General features: G+C 44.2%; 1 protein-coding gene across 1 annotated transcript in view; it reads right to left on the bottom strand.

Moving 5' to 3' along the window:
• Positions 1–7,721: 7,721 nt before the first annotated feature.
• The window catches only part of MED14 (mediator complex subunit 14), a 35,289-nt gene continuing 22,618 nt past the window's right edge, over positions 7,722–20,392 (bottom strand). Inside the window, exons 21-31 of the mRNA XM_064407318.1 lie at positions 19,939–20,208; positions 17,871–18,026; positions 17,227–17,338; positions 16,478–16,609; positions 15,261–15,443; positions 14,355–14,590; positions 13,507–13,686; positions 13,201–13,308; positions 12,642–12,767; positions 11,849–12,038; positions 7,722–8,315 (exon numbers count right to left, since the gene is read on the bottom strand). Of these exons, the coding sequence (XP_064263388.1) occupies positions 8,242–8,315; positions 11,849–12,038; positions 12,642–12,767; positions 13,201–13,308; positions 13,507–13,686; positions 14,355–14,590; positions 15,261–15,443; positions 16,478–16,609; positions 17,227–17,338; positions 17,871–18,026; positions 19,939–20,208 (1,767 nt within the window). The 3' untranslated portion in view covers positions 7,722–8,241. The remainder of the gene's footprint in view (positions 8,316–11,848; positions 12,039–12,641; positions 12,768–13,200; positions 13,309–13,506; positions 13,687–14,354; positions 14,591–15,260; positions 15,444–16,477; positions 16,610–17,226; positions 17,339–17,870; positions 18,027–19,938; positions 20,209–20,392) is intronic.

The raw sequence follows: 20,392 nt of genomic DNA, 5'->3' as shown, positions 1-20,392 counted from the left end.
TTCATCTCTGTAGTGCACCACAAAGCTCAGAGCAGTGAGGATCTCCACAAGCCTCCCTCTCTGGGGATTCAGGGAGGCCTTGGGAGTTTGGGCAAAAGCCTGTAATTAAGACAGAGCCCGCCAAGCTTATAAACAGCATTTTACAGCACATTTGCCTGTAATGGATCTGGGCTTGGAGACATAGGAGGGCACTGCCAGTCCTACATTTCTTATGGAATTCAAAGCAGAACCCCTTGTTTTATTTTTCTTTTAACAGCTGTATGAGCCATGGCACCAACTGCACTGCACACAGTGAATCTCGTGTCTCCCTCCCAAACCCCTTTGGCCATGAGTAAGAAGAAACTCTCATTTCTGAGGAACCCTGCAGCTCATTGAGGTCTCCAATCCTCCAGGGAGAAGGGAAGAGCTGCAGCAGTGCCCCTGCAGGGCCATGACCGTGCTGAGCTCAGCTCTGGCACTGCTGCCCACAAACACCCTGCACAGTGTGGGGCTGTGCACTGCTGTGTGCTGTGAAAGGAAAGAGGACTCTTGGGAAATACTCTGGTCAGGGTCACCTCTGTGACTTTCTGCTGATGTCTGTAATCCTAAAAGTTCAAAGGATGGAGGAGAGCTGCTGTGCTCCACCAAACTGGCCCAAAAACTTCCACCTGGCCACAAGTCAAGTAAATTTGCACAACAAAATCCACACAGCTGATGGGTCACCTCGGGCCTCAGCAAGCTCTGTCTGCAGTCCCTACCCACGATGAATGCCACTGGAGTTTGAAATTAAATTAAACAACCTGGAATAATCCTCTTCCAGGATGGCCAGGATGTGCTATTTGCGTGCTGCAAACAACAGTGTGTTTGAATAAAAGGTTGATTCCTTCAACGTTATCCCTGAAAATCTTCAGAAATCTTTCCCTGTTTGAGCAGCTGACTCTTGGGTAAGAGCTGCACACGGATGGTACCACGCTGTGCCAAGCTGTGCAGCGAGCAAGAGGCAGGAGGTGTGTAGGCAAACTCTGGGTTTTTTTAAGGCACCCATCTGCAACAAAACAAAGCAGAAAAACAAATGCAAAAGTGTGTCAAGAAAAGCAACTTACAAACCCGATTCCACAGCTACCAGGCTGTTTTCAAATCTAAAATGAATTTAAGTTGACTATGAGTAACTATCTGGGCACCTAGAGCATAGAAAACAATTAATTTATTTCTAAAGATTGCCCTGGTCCCTGTCTGTGAGATACCATGAAAGGAAAGGCACTACCTTGCTGCCAAGGTAAATTCCAGCCCACAGAAATCATAAGGAATGTATTGTTTCCAAGCATCCAGAGCTACCCTGAATGTGCATGTTAGGCCCGTACATTCATCGTGGAGCTCTGTGAAAGGGAGGGACTGTGCCTACACTGCAAAGTGAGAGGGACAGGGCCCAGTGTGGGCCCTTGGGACAAACATCCCTGAGCGACTCACACCCACCCTGAGCCATTTCAGCTTGCAGAGATCTCACTGGAGCAGTCCCACACGGAGCCAGGGATCTTGCTGTCCTGCAGCTTCTGCACAGCAAGCCTGAGTTCCCAGGCTGGCCCACTTTATCTAGCAAAGGAAAACACACCCAAACAGAGACCACCCTTTGGAGACTCCTGCCTAGCAGAAAAGTTAATGCTGGGACACTGCAGGGGCCAAGAGTCGCCTGGCAAAAGCCAAGGTCTGAGTTTGGGTTCCCAGCTGACCCCTGCCTGGCTGCTGGAGCTCTGAGAGGGTGGAGAACACAAGGAATGTTTCTCCACAGCAGCAGCTGCTGGGCTGGTGCTGCTGGGAGAGCCACTGAGCAGCTCCTGGCGTGGTGTCCTGGCACCTTAACCGAGAGCTGAACTGGAAAACTTGAACTCTGAGTGCAGAGCAGGCAGAAAGGGTAGAGCTGGGTTCAGACACAGGTTAGATCTCAGCTTGGAGCTGGCAGCTCTCCTCTGGGCACTGAGGTGACAGCCAAGCAGGGCAGAGCTAGGCTTAACCAGCTGCTTCAGTGTGGGGGCAGGATGTCTCAGTAGTATTTGGAGTTAGACTTCAGTTCTCACACAGTGCTGTTGTCAAAATAGCTATTTTCACATAGCCAAATCCCTGGGTATCAGTCAGCTTCACAGGCTGTCCTAGGAGTTAAAGTATACATCCATTTTTCCTTTTTTTCCTTCAAGATCATTGATGGCACATGTACACAAACACCTCTTTTCTTTGCCTTGTCCTTGTCCTCCTTTTGATGGGAGGACAGAGCACAGATGTAAGTAAACAAGATGTGTGTGTCCTGCTAGCTGATGCTTACACAGATGAGCAAGTCAAAGTGTTGTTCCACAGCACCAGTGGGATAATCCCAGTCAGGCTGTTCAGTAGCTTCTGTGGGAGAACATGCACAGTGAACAGTGTGGTTTCCCAGCTGGGTGTGGAAACCATGACAAGTTCCTACAACATCTCAGCAGAGGCCTCGTAGGTACAATGGGAGAGGGGTGGCTGGAGGCAGCCCTGCAGAAAGGGACTGGGGGAGCCAGTGTTGCTCCAGCAGCCAGGAGTGCAGAGCCCATCCCGGGCTGCTCCAGCCATGGCACAGTGAGGTGCCAGCAGTGATTATCCCTCTGCACTCTGTGCTGCCCCGCCTGTTTAACAAGGATGCTGAAATCCTTGAATGTGTCCAGAGAGGGGCAACACAGCTGGTGAAAAGGCTGGAAGGAATGTCCTCTGAGGAGTGGTTGAGGACTCTGGGCGTGTCTCCTTTGGAGAAGAGGAGGCTGAGAGGAAACCTCATTGCTCCCTGCAGCTTCCTGAGGAAGAGAAATGGAGAGGGAGGTGTTGAGATCTTCTCCCAGGGATCCAGGGACAGGATGTGTGGGAATCCTTCAAACCCATGCTGACAGGAGCCATTTAGACTGGACATCAGGAAGCATTTCTTTACTGAGAGGATGGTCAAACGCTGGGACAGGCTTCCTGCAGAGGTGGCCGATGCCCCAAGCCTGCCAGTGTTTAAGAGCATTTGGATTATGCCCTTAATAACGTGATTAAATTTTGGTCAGCCCTGAATTGGTCATGCAGTTGGACTAAAAGGTCCTTGCAGATCCTCTTCAAATGAAATATCCTGTCCTATCCTATCCTATCCTATCCTATCCTATCCTATCCTATCCTATCCTATCCTATCCTATCCCTGTAACCTCTAGCAGCAAGGTGGGAGCTCACGTGCAGAGCGGCACCAGAGGCAGCACCACAGCTCCACAGCTCCCAGCCCTGTGCCAGGCTGGCTCTGTCCCTGCTTTTTGGGATTTACATCACAGAGATCGATGCTGAAAGCGCAGCAAGGCCCAGCCTGGCCTGCAGCCCCCCAGCCGCCTCCTCCCTCCTTCTGCAAAATTAGCTCCAAAGGACAGGAGTGCTTTGCTCTGTCTCTTTTAAATGCTGCTTTGCCAGCTTGCCAGCTGCTTTCAGCAGCGTACTGGTGATGGAGGAAGCCTCCAAACTGAAGATGCAGGAAGGAGGGGTGTGCTGCCCAGGCAGGGCCGCAGCACCAGGAGCGCCCCGGGCAAGGTGCTGAGGGCTGGGGTGCAGGTGAGAGATGGAACTCCCTGCCCACACACACCAGCTCATGACAGTGTGGAGATTTGAGCACTTCAGGGCCACGGGCAGGTTTCCCGAGGGTGGACAGGACTCCTCGTCTGTTTGTGATCAGCTGCCGTGACCCTGAGGGTGTTTGACATCATGAGGGAGGCACATCCCCAGGTGGGGCACAGGAGAGGGAGGGGACCCCTTCTTGCCTGAACCCCCTGAGCCCGGGGAGCTGCCTGCCCTAACACAGGGCAGGGATGTCAGCAACCCCCTTCCCACGCCGGAGCTTTCACACCCCATTTTTGTGATTTCTGACAAACTCCCCCTCAGCCGCTGCCCTCCAAGAGCGCAGGTGTGGGTGACACTCCCGGCGCTCTGACAGCCCCGGTGAAATCCTTCCAAAGGCCCGTGTGGAGGTGGGGCACCGCAGGAGGAGTAAAACCAGTGCATGGCAAGGCTGAGCACGGTGCTTTCCCCGCTGTGGGAGCCCTGTCCCGCCTAGCAGGGACACGTTTTCCCGCAGCCCTGGCTGTGAGCCTGCGGAGGCCTCTCCGAGCTCCTTTCCCAGGGCAGGGATTGAAGCTGCCCAGGCTGAAGCTCCGTGCTGCTCCGCACAGCCTGCAGCCAGCCCTTCCCCGCTCAGCATCCCTTATCTCCCCGAGCAGCGGCCTCCTGCTTCCTGCCGGAGCCTCCACGCGGGGCCATTTCCCAAAGGATCGGTTCCTGCTCCGTGTTATGAATAGAAAGTTAAAATTTTTTTAGGTTGCAGAGTTAAAAGCAAGTCGGACCAGTTGCTGTAAGTTAGTTTCACAGCCAAAGAGGAGTTCTTCAATTACCTGTTAATGGCTGGTGATTAACCATTGTCCCCCTGATGCTGGCCGCTTGCCAGGGAGGGACACGGGACAGACCCTCCAAGTACCAGGAAAACAGCAGTGACATCAGAGCCAGTATGCAGATGAGAAATGCATTGTGCCCCGAATTTTTACAGTTTTCCCAGGAAAACCCTTAAAATTACGAGCCAACAAGTGACCTAAGTGACGTCTAAGGATGGGAGCGTAGTCCCGCACCTGCTTGGATCCTTTTTGCTTCTCACCCTAACCTCAAAAGATGTTGATTAAAGAGACACCCCGGTGTGTTAGACAAAAAAGCAGGAATCTGCTCATCTCCCGTGAGGACGGAATCCCCAGCTCTGCCTGCAGACCAGCGGACAAAACTGCATCATCCTCCTCCTCTGTGCCACGCCCGGGAGCAGCGGCGGCGTGGGTGCGACCCATCAATTTCTCCCCACCTGAGCTGATTCTTCTTAATAAAGGCATTAAAAAGGAGAAAGATCTCCTGCCCATTTATTTCACTCCGGAGCTGGGAGTCCGCGGGAGAGCGGCACGCAGTGAGGGGGCAGCTCAGCCCCTGCTTCCCGGGTGGGCCGTGCTCCCGGAGCCAAAGGTCAGCCTTAGAAACATTCCCCAAAATCATGATCCACCCGCTGAGCAGCAAACCCCCGGCGGCTGCTGGAGCACCTCCGGAAAAGCGAGGCATGTTTGAAGTCAGCATGATTTAATCTAAATGTGAAAGTCTCAATTACATCGCTATTACGGGGTTGCACAGAGTCACAGCTCGGTAATTACAACCTCGATGCTGCATATGGTTAATACATTTCAATTACACGTTAATTTATTGAAATAGGTTCTTACCTTAAAAATCTCTGAAATTCTGTGGTAGATGGAAAATTTGGGCCAGGGGAACAACTATAACCACTTGAGCTGAGATGGCCAGTGTAGCACAACTTTTGAAGTGACATTTTTGACAGACTAATCAAAGATCTGATTAAAATGACCCAAATATTCTCCTAGTAGTCTATTTGTCATACAGAAGATTTTGCTTTAAAATGCCTGCGAACCACAGTAACTTCCAATTGACAGATGAAACTAAGCACATGCCTAAAGACAAACTGCAGCTTGTAAAGAAAAACAGCTTCTGGTTTTATGGAGCTTTGTTTTGTCTCAGCAGTTTATCATCAGAGCTTGTTTCCCTGCAGCCTTTCTAAACTCAGTTAAAAAAAACATCTGCGGACTCCAAGGCTACCTGTGAAACACTCAAACGTAGAAAGATAACAATTAAAACTTAGTTTCAAACCAAAACACCTCAGAACCTCACCTTGATTCCACTCCTTGTCTGAGTATTTGCAGGGCTCAAAAAATTCTCTTCCCTATTTTCTATCTTGAGGAAACCTTTAACAGGATCAGTATTTGTTATCTGGAAAGCCACAAAATCTATGGCTGCCATTGGGAATGGCTTTTGAAATGTGTTTCCATCTGACACTGGCTAACATTTCTAAGCCAGAGCCGTGGATCAGCTCAGAACAACTATTCTTCCTCTCTATAATTCAATCATTCAGTAACTCATCCTTGTCCCACAGGTGGGTTGATCAGGAACTTAAAAACCTCTAGAAATACTGAAGGATGTGGAGTCACTGCAGCACTTTCAGTGAAATAAATGGACAAAGAAATCCACCATAAGAAATCTACAAATAGTCCCAATGCAGCAGGCGGTCACATCATCTGGCTGCCAGAAAAAGGGACTGAACACATGGAAAATGAAACTTAAAACTGATGTTGTAAATACACACGGAAAACAAAACTTAAAACTTGCAATTGCAAATACAGTCATTGCTTTGAAAGGAACAAGTGTCTCTGGTGAGTGGGAAATGCTTCCTTTCACTAGTAGTGCTTACCATAAGAATTTAGTTTTTTAGGAGAAATGTTTAAAATGTGGTGTATGAGTGCTGTGTAGAACATAAAACAAAATTCAACCTTCATCACCTGGAATTTGGAGTGTCAGTCCATAACCATCTGTCAGTAGTTACATGGTTTGTTTTCTCTGCCCTGGGGGGAGGCCTCTCCCCTCCCTTTTATTTCCAAGTGCTGAAGTTCTGCCACCACCACACTCAACATCCCCTGCCCCTTCCCCCAGGGCAGCAGGTACTGCTCACATGTCACAAAGCTGATTTTAGGCATGGGAATGCTCCCACCTCAAAACCAGACCAGTGACCAGAACTGCAGCCAGTGTTTTTCAGACATCCTTGTGACACCTCTCAATTTTAAAACATCAGTTTAGCTGTAAAAAGGCAAAAGTATGGGCTCTTTCCAACTGAGCAGCAGCAGCATTTACAAACTGCAGGTTTTCACTCCAGGGGATGGGTTTTATCTTTCAGAAGCAGAAGCTGTATAACCATCTGTTAGATACACACGGGTGACACAGCAGTGACACAGGACTCACTCTCAAACCACAAGTCCAAGGCTGAAATCTGAGGTGGGCACCAACCAAAAGCTGATTTCTAGCAGCAAGAGGTGCAGAGAAAGAAGCACTGTGACAGTTGTAGGGCCAATGGGCACCCCTGAAGACAGCAAGGCAGGCTGGAATACATTCACTAAAAGATATTTAAAATTAGTTTAAAGCATCCTTCAGCTGAGCAGGGAGCTGCCAGTGCTCTGCAAAGGCAGGGAGGCAGCACAGCTGAAAGTCACTGTTGTAGGAAAGTCAGGAAACCAACTCCATAAAAATTTGAGAATACTCATCCAGGAGGACAAATGGTTAAATGACAGAGTTACTCCTAAGGATGGACATTTTATTCAATTACAAGAACCTTCAGTCATTACTGACAAAATTATCTACAAACATCCAATTCAGGAAGTTAAGTGGGAGGTTGTTTCTTTTTTGGATCAGCCTCTCCAGTTTTGTGGTAGCAGGTCCAGCTTCTACCTTACCTGCCTCTACAGCAAGACAAGAGACTGTTATTACAGATTGCATAGCAGATGACAAAAGGTTCTTTCTTCCACTAAGCTTTGCCTTTGGGACAGAAAACATGTAGTTCTTGGTATAAGAAAGTATTAGTTGTACATTTTAAGTAGTTAAGTAGCACCATTTTAAATAGTTACTAGTTATTTTTACAACCAGGAAAATGAACAAACTCTGTTCTACTCTGATTTGGAACAAATGGAACCCAGAGGATAAATAAATAAAGATTTGTTTGGGTTTTTAAGTTAGCAGCATGTGTGTGTATAACCAAGATCACATACAGAGATAGTGCAGGAAGTGTGAACATAAGAGATCTGATCAGTGGCTACAGGGGAGAGGAATAAAGTTTAAGATGATACAACATCCAGTTTAAGATTTTTTAATCCAGTTTATTAAATATTGCTTTTTGGGGACATGTTTACAACAAGCCCAAATAAATTGTTTAAGGATTCAAAGCAGTCATATTAAAATACAGCTTCAATATAAAGTTTGTCACAGTTTTACAGTATTCAAAAATGACAGACCTGCCTTAAAAAAAGACTATTACACCAAAACATAAGAAAAACAGAAAAACAAACAAGTTTGGCATTTTCATAATCTTTATAGTATAAAACAGAATATTAAATCTATTACCAGCAAGCTGATACTTCAATCTATTACCTAGTCTGAAGTGTCTCCCATTAAAACACACTATACAACAGCACTATACAAAAGTCGTGGTGATACTCATGTGATGAAAGTGCATCCCTGAAAGTTTGCCAGTTTATAGTTAGCTCTTAGAAAAAAAGGTAAAATTAAAACGTCCTCTTTTAACTGAAGGCTTTATTTTATTTTTTTTTAATTTTTTTTTGCTGTTTTGTCTCACTTTCAGCCTTCTTTTAAAAGTGTCTAGGGACGCCCCCCAGGGGGCAGCGTAAGATTAACCATCAAATCACGAACGGCTGCAAATATTGTGCATTCACCTGGAACAGGGAAAAGAGACAGGTTAGCACCGCGCCCCGGCCAGCCCTTCCTCACTCTGGAGCAGGGAAAAGAGACAGGTTAGCCCCACAGCCCACAGCCCTTCCTCACTGAGCCCCATGACCCCCAGGGCAGAGCCGAGGGTGCAGAGGCTGCCACTCCCAAACCCCAGCAACCTCCAGGGAGGCTGGGATTTGTGGGAGCTACCAGCTGAAGGAGCTCCAGCTTTCCCAGCAGGACTGCTCTTGTTGGTGATGGAATTGCAAGTAGCTCTTAACTTTTAATTGCTTTTGAATGTCAGATTGAATCTATGCTAGAATTGACTGCACATGGACTGTGGTCCAATTTTTTCTGTATGTTGTTAATTAAGAGCACCTCATCTTATAAAAAAAATAACCCAACTTTTTCAAGTTTTATTTCTATTGATTACAAGCAGAAATGAAACATTTTTAAAGACTCAAGTCTGAAACAGCTGGAAGATGTTTTCTGTCCTAAACTTAGTCTTGGAAACATTTCTAATTCCAAGACTGGGCAACAGTCAGGAATCTGTTTCTTTCAACCAAATTGCTCTGGCTCTACCACTGACATCCAAACTGCAAAATAAAATACAGAGCAGGTGGACTTCTGTTTCCAACAGCTGAGATTCAGTACTGAGAGGAAAAACCAGCCACAGCTACCCCAAGTTTTAAATAGCACTTGTTGACAAAAACACACACTTTCTGAATAGCTTAAAGAAGTAAAAACCAACAGAAGCGAAAGGGTTAAATAAGAATAACAAAAGATGAAGCAACAGGCAGCTGTGATTTTCATCAACTATTTCCTGCTAAGAGAATATAATTAGTAGCCACTGTTGTACCCTGGTCACTGTGGGCTGAATTTTTCCTGCATATTTCAAGAAATATCAATTAGAGGACACTGAATTTCGCTGCTGAAGGAGCAACAGTGTGAGCAGAGATAAGAGCAGAGCCTGTTGGGATGCATTAATCTCAACTGCCAGACTAGGGATTCCCAAGATTATTTTGGGCAAGTCATTATCATATCAAAGCTACAAATCTGGGCTAAATACCATCCACTGCAGCACTGAAAATCAGACAGTGAAAAATGTTTAGTCGTGAAGTGCTTTAAGAATCATCACAAGCCCCTTGAACTCCTCTCTAAGGTCACCTCAGGCATCCATAGGGACTTCAATTTCCCTACCAGACTGATGTCCACTACATACTGTAGGTTTTGGACTTACAGCTCAAGTTTCAACTTATTATTGCAGGGCATTGATTTCCTCTCAGTTCATACAAGTACTTCCCCAAAGTAAAGTTTTTTCTCCCATGGAGGCATAGGTAAAGCGGTCTTAGACAACGTGTACTCACAATGAGTCAACACTTTACTGTTAAACACAGCACAATGTGTTTGCCCACAGATCTGAAAAGAAAACTCTTTCAAAAGAACTTACTTTTCAGGCACTACCATTTTATTAAGAGGAAAATTAAGCTGAGTACAAAATACTTTCTCACAAAGAGAGAAAGGTAAAAAAGATACAGCCAGAACAAGGCAACACTGATTCCATGTTACAACGACAGTGCCAGTAACATCAGCTGTGGGTGATGGGAGGCCCTGCTCCTTCCTGACCCAAACAGTGAAAAATTCCCTTAACCAAGCAGATTGCAATTAGTGCAGCAGAGAGCTAACAGGTAGGAAAGTCAGGAAAATCCTGGGTACAGCACAGGAGCAGCAGAAGAGAGAGGAGCATCACACGACAAAGGACACACATCTGGGATCTCCCATGTCCTGCTGTTTTAAGAGAAGTCTCCCAGCTATCTACTTTCATCTGTTGGCTCTCCTATCACCTTTCAATTGTCAAGAAAAGAAGGTATTCTTGTTCTCTTTGATCAGCTATAATTATGTATGTTTTGACAATAAGAACAGAGTAAATTGCATTTCAAGTGTCTTCAGGGAAGATCCTGCTTTTGCTGGGTGATGGTGGAAATAAATAAAATCATACAGACTCATTCTTTCTTTTGGAAGTTAGAGGAAGGACTACTAGAAATTTCCTCTGCTCAGCCAGCTACATTTTCCTTTGCCTGGACAAGGTTCTGCTTGTGGCTCCAATGCTTTTCCTATGCTTTTTTCCCCCCATCTATACTTTGCTGCCTGTACTGGATTCCAAAACTGCTTCAAAACTTGCATGACAAACAAAAATTGTCCACTTTGATCTATCTAGTGACCATCAGAAAACATCTCACCACACACCTCCAGAGCAGCTTTGACAGTTACTTGCTCTGCCTGTGGTTTTTTGTGGAGGGTTTACTTTAAAGCACAACTCAGGGCAATAACAAACAGCAAAACAAGAACCTACCCTTCCCCACACCAGGAGAACTCTGTGGGGAAGCACCTTCCAAAAGCAACACCTGAAGTTTAGTTAATGTATTTTGAAATAAAAATGCTATACAAACAACAGCTCTTTTCCACATACAGAACTCCTACAGGGAACTCCACATGCCCTCAAGGCTATTTTCTCTCCTATTTACCTACACTATTACTAACATGTAAACAGGAAGTGCATATTAATTTAAATCCCATCACAAGTTTCAGAAATGTATGCATATCCACACTAATTTAAGGTAAACATTGCTCATGTTCTACCAATTGAAATAATCCATCAAGCATAGTTAAAAGTACTGCATAACAATGAGATGATAATAATTATAATTATACAAAAGAGAAGTAAGAGTCAACCTCTGGATTCACAACTTCAATCTATTCACTGGGTTATGGGAAAAATTTTGTTCTTCATGAAAACTGAAAGTTATTGTTCTTATGAGCCATCTGTGTACTAGGACCCCAAACCACTGCTTACAGACAACATGCTGCCCAAAGAACCTGCTACTGTTCTTCCATGTTTTAGATAATAAAAGAAAAATAAAAGGCATGACAAAACAAGAGGGAAAGCAAAGCACAATGCTGCTCACAGTGCACTACCTACAGGCCAATGAACACTCAGAACAACCTAGCTCAAACACTTCACAGCACGTCTGGTGGACAGAACTGTATGCACCTCTGCTAGTGGACACACTGACAAAGGAGTATACAACCACTGCAATTACTTTTAAATCATTCACAGCACGTGGACAAGTTCTGGTAACTATTTTAACATCCCTTTATATTCTACTGTTAACTTCATAATTAACCATGAAAACTGACACTTGGCCATAGCTTATTTCTCATGACTCATTCTAGGCCCATTTGTCAAAAAGTGTGACTCTTACTGAGCAGCAAGAGTTGGGCCAACAAGAGGTGGGTGCATTCTATCACTTGGGCAGAACAGCAAAACCCAGCCTGAATCATCAGTGCAACCTCCTGCTGTGTTGCCAGTACTTCCTATTAAGTTATGTATTGCCTGTCACATCAGGAGTTTGTAACCACTAAAGAAGCAAGATAGAAACCAAGAAGAATTGAGACTTAAGAGAGGTTTAGTTTTACACTGGAGATTTGTCACAGATGTCTGGGTGAAGAGAATATATCTACTGGACATGTACAGTACCTGGTCGTGGTGAATTCAGTTCAGCAAACCTCTTTAGAATATTGCTAACCATCATTGGAGCAGCAACAGAAGAGTTCTGCTGCCTGGGAATGTCAGCCTGTTGCGTTGTACCCGAAGCCATATCATAAATAATTGGGACAATAATACTAACAGCTTCCTGTGGGACTGTTGTTTTCTGTGTTAGCTGAAGCTGTGGGGAAACAACCCAAAAAGCATGTTAAATGGAATGACCATGTACTTCAGTGCAACTTCTGATACAGTTAAACACTCCAGGCCTACAGACAGCATGTCATGTACTCCCACCCCCCTGTTTTCAGACATCAATTCTGTAATAGAAAAATTATCAGTCAGGTGGAGACTATTGTCTTCACAAAAGCACCCCACAGTGAGCATTGCCTCGGGCACAACACTAATGTAGATTTGTTCTGAACATCTCATCCCTGCTCTCCTCTCCCAGCACTACTAATGTGCACTTCACCGATCTGGGTGGTTAGTGCCTCAAAGAACAACTAAACACCCACAAGGGGAACACTTGAAGATGCAGCCCAGAGGGAGATGAACTTTATATACTGTCAACATCTCTCCAAGAACATGAAACACGAGGAGCTGCTGTGCTTTAGCAGGAAGGAGAGCAGGAACACGAACCGAACTCATTACAAAAGAGGATTCCAAACAGCACAACACTTTTAGCTATTACAGCTGTCAGATACTGTGGGCTTGTGTTTTGCTATGAACTCGTGACGATCTCAGAGACATGCAGGGTTAGAATTTTAAAACAGAGAGCTCTACTTACAAAAAACAACATTTTGGATTTCAGCACAACAGCAGGTGTTCCTGGAGGAGCAATTGGTGGAGCGCTGGGAGGGATTGTTAAACAAAACTGCACGTTCCATTTCAGCTGACTTGCCTGGTCAGGGAACTGTTCAGGGAGCAGCACAAAGAACAGCAAGGTTCTCATGTCAGTGACATACACAGCTATGAATCAGGGAAGCACCACAAAGCAGAATGTGCCTCTTTAGCTAAACCTGCAGATGTTGCCAGGTTTAGAGAAGTCAGAGTAACTGAAAGAATTGACCACAGTAATACAATCAGAAAGATTCTGATCAGTGTATGCATGTGCCTGTTGTAACTAACATGTCTGCAGTTCCTCAGAAACATCAGTTTAAATTAGGAAATTTTGAGCATTTCCAGGAAAGCTAGTAGCAAAATTAAAACTTTTCCAATAACATTAAATAACTTATGTATAAATTTAGAGTAATTCTTGTGTTTGTAGATAAAGACACATCAGCTTTTTTTTCAAAAACACAACAACCAAAGTTGGGTAAATTAGATAAATAGAACAGTTGACTTACCAGCTCCAGTTTCATGATGTGTACACAGTCCCTGAGGATGTGTGTGGGAGCCCCTAGTAACTTTGTGAAGGCTATCAGTGTGTTTGCTTTAAAAGGTGGTCCTGCAACCTAAAGAAAGACATTGTTTAGTAGTGCCTATTTAGATAATAAATATATAATTTAATATGCAACCAGCATGCACAGCTGTCAGTTTTATATTTTGCAGCTCTTACACATGCCAGTGAAAGTCAGCAGGACTACTCAAAACAACACCAGAGATTAAAAGCAAAGCATGAAAACATCAACATGCTTGATTTCAGTACATACCCTTGTTTCAAAGAACTTCTCCAAAACCTGTAACTCCTCTGATTTCCACTGTCCTGTATTTTCAGGTGTTACTTTCAGCTGCAAGGTCTGGTTGGTTTTGGGATTGAGAGCAACCCTGCATTTCAGTGCCTCTGTCTTAAACATTATGACACCTGGTTCATTGGAGTTTATTAACTGTAGCTGCATAAAAAGGAGATTCACAGTCAATTAGTCATTCATTAAATGGCATGAACTCACACACACAGACAGACAGACACACACTCACCCTCTCCCCAAAGTGTAGTGATCAACCTCTCTTTCCAGAAAGAAACACATGGTATTTTAATACAGGTAAATTTGCCTTGAGAATTTAGCTTATGCCAGATTTGGCCTCTTTCTCTGTTGAGAATTTAGCTTATGCCAGATTTGGCCTCTTTCTCTGTCACTGAATCCATTCCATAGAAGTGAAGAGGCACATTTGTCTGTCCCAAACCCTAAAGTAACATTCCTGACCAAGTAGTTAACATTAACTACTAACTCACTTCACTGGCAATCCTACCAAGGAGTGCTATCCACAGTAACCCCATGGCTGTTCTAGTAAATTCCCAATGGACATGCTAAACCCAAAGAACCCACAGCATCTGAAAGTCTGGTCATAGACTTGCTACCTTAACAGTTACCAAATTTCACCTGACCAAATCTGTGTGGAAAAGAAGTAGAACTAAATTATTTCCCTAAATTTTGACACTTTAGATGGCAAAAATCAGAAGTACAAACAGTTACTTTATTTGAAGCATTTCAGTTTGTGCCTGATTTGAAAGACACGGAGCAGTCACATACCCACAGGTCCATTCCAACTGAAACCATACCGTTTCCTGCTGAATGATCCTCTGAAGATGCCTCCTCATAATCACTGACCCAAGGAATCGCTCAAGAGGGGAGCACAGATAGCTGCCAGCTAGTCCTGGCACAAGCCCAGGGGTAGGAGAGGGCAGGAGCAGAATATTCAAGGCACTGTGGGTGAGGATTGTAGGAATGGATGCAGCCCAAGAGCGCTGAGGTAGTTTCCGAGGTGGAGGCATGCTTGTTGGCATGACTTGGGAACCTGTGGGGACACAAGGACTTGCAGTAAGGGAGGATTTAAGCTCAAACATTAGATATATGTTCACTTCAATTATCTCTATTCATAAATAAGTCCTCTGGGCCAAAGCTCAATCCTTCTTATTTAAGAATTTGCTTGCCTAGTGATAGGCATCAGACAGACAAGGAATTAGTTTGACCCTGAACCCATGCAAAGAGCTTCAGTAACTTTAAAGTCCCCCTCCCTTTTCCTCTTTCTGCAGCATGCCAGCAGACAGCAGGTTTGCACAACAAACTCAATGGGACGTAAAGATGGCTAAATCAGTCGTGCAAGAGCAGCATTACAGATCTATGATGTGAAAAGTTAGTATTTGGGTTGGCAAATGTGCCTATCATTGCCTTCACTCTGAAGACTTTTCTCTTAGTCATGGAGTTAATAGTTTCAGACTGATTTTTGCACTGCAACAAAAGCTATCATCAATCCTGCTGACATTTATGCTGAATGCTTTAGTTCACTTTTTCAATTTGTTATTGAAGATTTGAAGCAGGACAGAATCAAGGCTTAATTTCCTTAGACATTTTACTGCACAAGGACAGTAAGGACTGTTAGACTGACACAAGAACTACCAAAAAGAACACACTAGAAGTGTTAAACATGAGTATTTCACAGATATAACACTGATGAAGAAGCCTACTTGTTCCAGCTCGTGGGGAATGAGAGGCATCAGGGACAGGTGAATGAAGGGAAGGGTTGGCTGGTGACATTCCAGGCATCCGTGCTGCTGGTGATGGACCAGAGACCTGGGGAGATCCTGGCCAATTCCCTGCACGCTGACTGGGTGACATCATGGTGTATGGTGAGCTTGGGTCTATGGTACCTACAGATGTTACAAGACCATTATTATTTCTTTAAAAAGTAAAAGGCTTTCTAATAGAGAAATCTAAAAGAGGCGTACCAAAATCTATAAATTATAGCATTAAAGTGCCTGCAAGCTTCAGACTACTTTTTACAACCATACAAAACACACGAGTGGGGGCAGAGAGTAAAAATCAAGATACAGATTTCAAGGGTTTCCAGTATTTTTTAAAAAGTAGAATGTTAAGGAAAATAGTCATGTTCAACAAGTAATAGGTTCTAAACCAAATGGAGCTCCTGCCTACAGACTTGGACTTCTACTGCTTCTTAACAAAGGAAGCCCCAGCCAGACAGTTCCTTATTTATTCAGTATCTTACAGTATTATTGCAAAGGTATCTCTGCTATACAGACTGATCAGAACCTTAAACCTACTCTGTGGTTCATCTCTCTCACTTTGTTCATCTCAACAGTCAAACCCATGTATGGAAATTACCATCTGAACTGTTCATTTGTTGTGATCTATAAACAGTTTCCAATGCACTGTGATTACACAAAGGATTGTTTTGGCAGCTTCCCAAAAAACCCAACCAAATTAATAAAGGAAACCAAAGGCATGTTGCTCAGATACAGATATGTCAAACCAGCCAGACTCTGACAACGTTTTCAAATTGAAAGTATGTGAATTTCTAACCTGTTCCAGTTACTTTTCCAGGAAATGTAAGCAGTGAAAATTCACTAACTAATCTAACAAAAGAAAATGCTCATTAAAAGCTGCAGCCACTGCTCTGCTACAAGACCACACTGAATTTCCCTACATTAGTAAGCAGAAAGGAGTGACTGAGAGTCAATTTTTAACATGTTAGGAACGCCTCAAGATGCCATGCAGCTACTTTGACTACTGTTAACACTCACATATATGAAAACAGCTACTTGAGCCAATTACAAACCATGATTTTTTCTCAATTAACTTAGGTCTGCTCTGGAAGACTTAATTTTAAGAAGCAAATCTGCCCTCCCTCTATCACTACATATACACCTGCCAGCAAAGAACTCACCATGTGGGCTGGCAAAGTTAGCTGTTTGTCCCATTGTGATTCCAAGAGAGGAAGGTGAAGGAGTTGGACCAAAGGATGCTGGTGATGGTGCTCTTAAAGCCCCACTAGGTGAGCTTGCAGCATGCAAATTTCCTGATCAAAGAAATCACATCACTTGACATACACATTTCCCATCTTTCTGTTCTAATTTTTTTCTATCAACTGCTCCCTACTTTTTAGGGAGACAGCAAGCAAGATTCAAGAGAATTTGCTTTTGCACTCAATTACTTTATTTTGTACATGCACGACTGTAATATTTTCCAGGTTGCTTTACCACACAAAGGAAACTTCCCATGATATCTGGCTTGAAGAATGCCATTTCCCCTCTGCCCAGCCCTTCCCCAAATTTAAATATTTTCAGTTGTTGTTCTACAACAGCTGGGAGCAGAAAGCAGAGCTTTGTGATAAAAAGCTTTTCTGAAAAAGCAGGTATTGAAAATTAGCAGGTTGTCTTAGCAAGTTATAAACAGTAATGATGAAATAGCCCCTAATATTACACAGATAAAGATGGCAGTTTTACTTAATGGGGTTTTTTAGCTTCAAAATGTACTTTTGAAAACATGCATGGCAGGACCCTGCTTTTTTTTCCCCACAGTGTAAGGTGCATTCTCTTGGCTAATGTGGGGCTAAACACAACTCAAATAATAGAAAAACCATACATGCACAAAGACCTATTTTTCTAGGACAGGATCAGCTCCCAGCCATCCTACCTGGTGACTGTGTGTGCATCATGGACGGGGAGGGTGTCACTGTGTTGTGGTAGGAGGTGGGTGGTGAGGTGAGAGGATATGCTCCCGAGGCTCCTGCCTGTTTTGCAAAAGGCTGAAATTGTCAACACAGGACAATTAAAACTTCTGATCATTCTGTACCAAAACAAAAGTCAAGTATATGCAGGAGAATACTAATGAGGCTTTGGTCTTACAGGTTCATCCACACAGTTGTCTGAGTTTCTATACTATCTTGTTCAGTGCTCACTGTTTTTTTCAGTTTCTTCTGAAGACATAATACCTCTGTACCTCTCTCCTTTCATCTGCCACCCTGTAACAGCAAAGCCTCCTGACTCTCCCTCCCATCTTTTATCTTAAACAGTTGTTTTCCCTCCCTCAGTCCTTTGCTTCTAGGCAGCAAGTCTCATGTGACCTTCCAAAGCTGCTGTTCATATGCTAAGGGCTGTTTACACTGGAATGAGAAATGCAAAATAAATTAATACATTTTGCCCGAAGGGGAATTCTAGAGCAGAGCGGATTTATAGTCTCCCTTTCCGTTTTGTTACTGCTAATCCCTTTAGAACATGAAGTTCTTAGAAATCTACTATTGTGGAAGAGAAGAAACACTTATTTTGCCTGAAGGGTACCTGTTGTTGTGGCTGCTGTGGTGGCTGCTGGGGTTGGAGCTGTGATATCAAAGAATCCATCATGTCTCCTCCGATAGGAGAAGGTGGGTTATCATCTTCATTTACAGATCGTCTCCGTGCATCCTGGTTGCTGTCAACAAACATGTTCAGGAATGTCTGTGGAAAAAGCAGTTTGTTAGCAGTTTGCCCATTTAAATTTTACTATACAAATGAAGGCAGTATTTGCTAAGTTTTAAAACTACCTTTATCAGCTACAGCACATAGACAGGCAAGTCTCTGCAACTAAATACTAGTGGGCACTCATGAATTACAGTGTAGTTAGTGTGCAAAATATATCCATTAATAAACAGACACCAGGCTCTATAACAAGAAATATTTCCAGTAAATTGAAATAGTCTACACGTGGAAATACCTATTCCAGAACAACTCCTGAGTATCCAGAATCTACAGGGCTGCTGTATCACACCTACAACTGCTCTGTTTGGTAAAGAACATCTAAGTCACCTGCTCCACAGCAGGAACCTGCCAACTTTCTTGAATTAATTCCTCCCATACCTTCCCATTTCCATTCTCTTCTACCACTTCACACTGGTATCTACAATCTCCTTCTTTCCATTAGCTTTTTATTTGGCATTTGTTAAAGAGGCAGATGTTCAGGATCAGTTAAATGCAATACAAGAAAATCAATATTCAGTTTCAACTGTCAGAAAAAAAAATTAGCAAATTAACCTGTTTCTCAAAGGGTGCCATTTTATACTATTTCAGTATAACTAGCACTGGTACAGGTATTCTATCAGTGTGCAGAGATTCCTTTTTAAGGAAGAGTGAAACAGCACTGCATTAGAAGGAAAGCCACAGGCTCCTGCCACACACTGATGGGTACTGTTTTAAAAGAGAAGCTTCTGTCTAGAATCATCTGGCATGGAGTATTGTCCCACCTGCAACTTATGAGCACTGTATTGCCACACAGAACACTCTGTGAGGAGCAGTTGCTGCTAATCCTGCAGCACACATCTAGCCTAGACACAAGGCTTCATCAAGTTTCAACAAAAGAATGCCTGAATACACAGATAGGAAAAAAAAGCCTAGCACCTTTTGTTATTTTTTAAAGGAAATGTTTTAATTCAAATTAATTAACAACCTACCAATAAATCAAAAACTTCCTCCTACGCTCAGAATTTTGGGAGGACCGCAGGTCTCCACAAAGAAAATCTTCACAATCTCCTCACCTCAGATTCACACTTCCAAGTGAGAAGCTCATTTATTTCCAAGCTGCCAGAACACAGAGGGGTTTAACCCAGGGGCGGGGTAAAAGCCCTCCTGTCCACCCCCCGTCCTAGTGTGATGTTATGATGCTTGTACCCAGTCGTGTGTTCTGTTAATGCTGGATATTATTTTCTGTGCCTTCAAGACTGGCTCTGAAGAGCAAGGTTTATTTTGGTTTGTTATCAGCCTGCTCCCCCATGGCTGGTGGGACACAGAGACGGGGCAGTTCATAGTGCAGCTTTTGCTTTTTGCTTTGCTCTTGCTTCTGCTGTGCTCCTGCTTTGCTCTTGCTTTTTGCTTCTGCTCGTTAGTTAGTTCAGCTAAGAAGTCCAAGTTTTTCCCTGGACTGTTTTTCCTTTCTCTTTTTGGAACCACTCAAACCTGCTCTGGACTGGGGCCTGGGAAACACTGAGAGTTTGCACCTTGTGGCTGCAGCAGCCATCCCCAGCACCGGAGGGAGCGACAACAGAGTGACCACTCCCAGGAGAGGCTTTCTGAATTTGTCATCCTCTTCAGACGGGTGAAAGTGTTGTCATCTGGTATTGTTAATTTTGTGTGCTGGGGGTGTTTTGCATGTTAAATAAACAGGTTCTTTCCACTTCTCTCCAAGGAATCCTTCCCAAACCGATAGGGGGGAGGGGCCGTCTGGGTTTGCTTTCTGGGGGGCCCCTTTTGGAGGTTTTCTCCCAAATTTGCCCTAATCCAGGACAACAACCTTCACCAAGCTCCCTACCTCAGATTCACACTTCTAAGTGAGAAGCTCATTTATTTCCAAGCTGCCAGAAAACAGGGGGGTGCTCACCTTTAACCCAGGGGCGGGGTAAAAGCCCTCCACGATCTTGCTGTTGTCGAAGAGGCTGTAGGCGCCGTCGCGAATGGCCACCACGCCGCGGCTGCGGCAGTAGATGTCGATGCAGTACATGTTCCTGAAGGCCAGCCTGATGTGCGTGGGGGACTGGGGCAGGATGGAGAAGCACTGGTAGGCAGTGTTGGTGCGTTGGGTCAGTCCCAGCATGGGCACGGTCGGGAGTTTGTTGATGGCGTTTAGTGGAGCCTGAGTGTCAAACAAAACCTGGGAGAGAGCGGAGATTGAGAGGTCAGGAAAGGAAAGGTCAGGGAAAATGGGGAGCAGCAGGGAAAATTTGATGCTTTCTGGCAATGAGATTCATAAACAATCATAACACTCTTGAAGAGATTCAGTTTAATCAGAATTCAGCACCCTAATGTCTTGCAATTTTCTTGACAGAAGTGTTTTA

Source organism: Passer domesticus, chromosome 2, assembly GCF_036417665.1.
Source record: "Passer domesticus isolate bPasDom1 chromosome 2, bPasDom1.hap1, whole genome shotgun sequence".
NCBI lineage: Eukaryota > Metazoa > Chordata > Aves > Passeriformes > Passeridae > Passer > Passer domesticus.
This window is presented reverse-complemented; position numbering and strand designations above follow the sequence as displayed.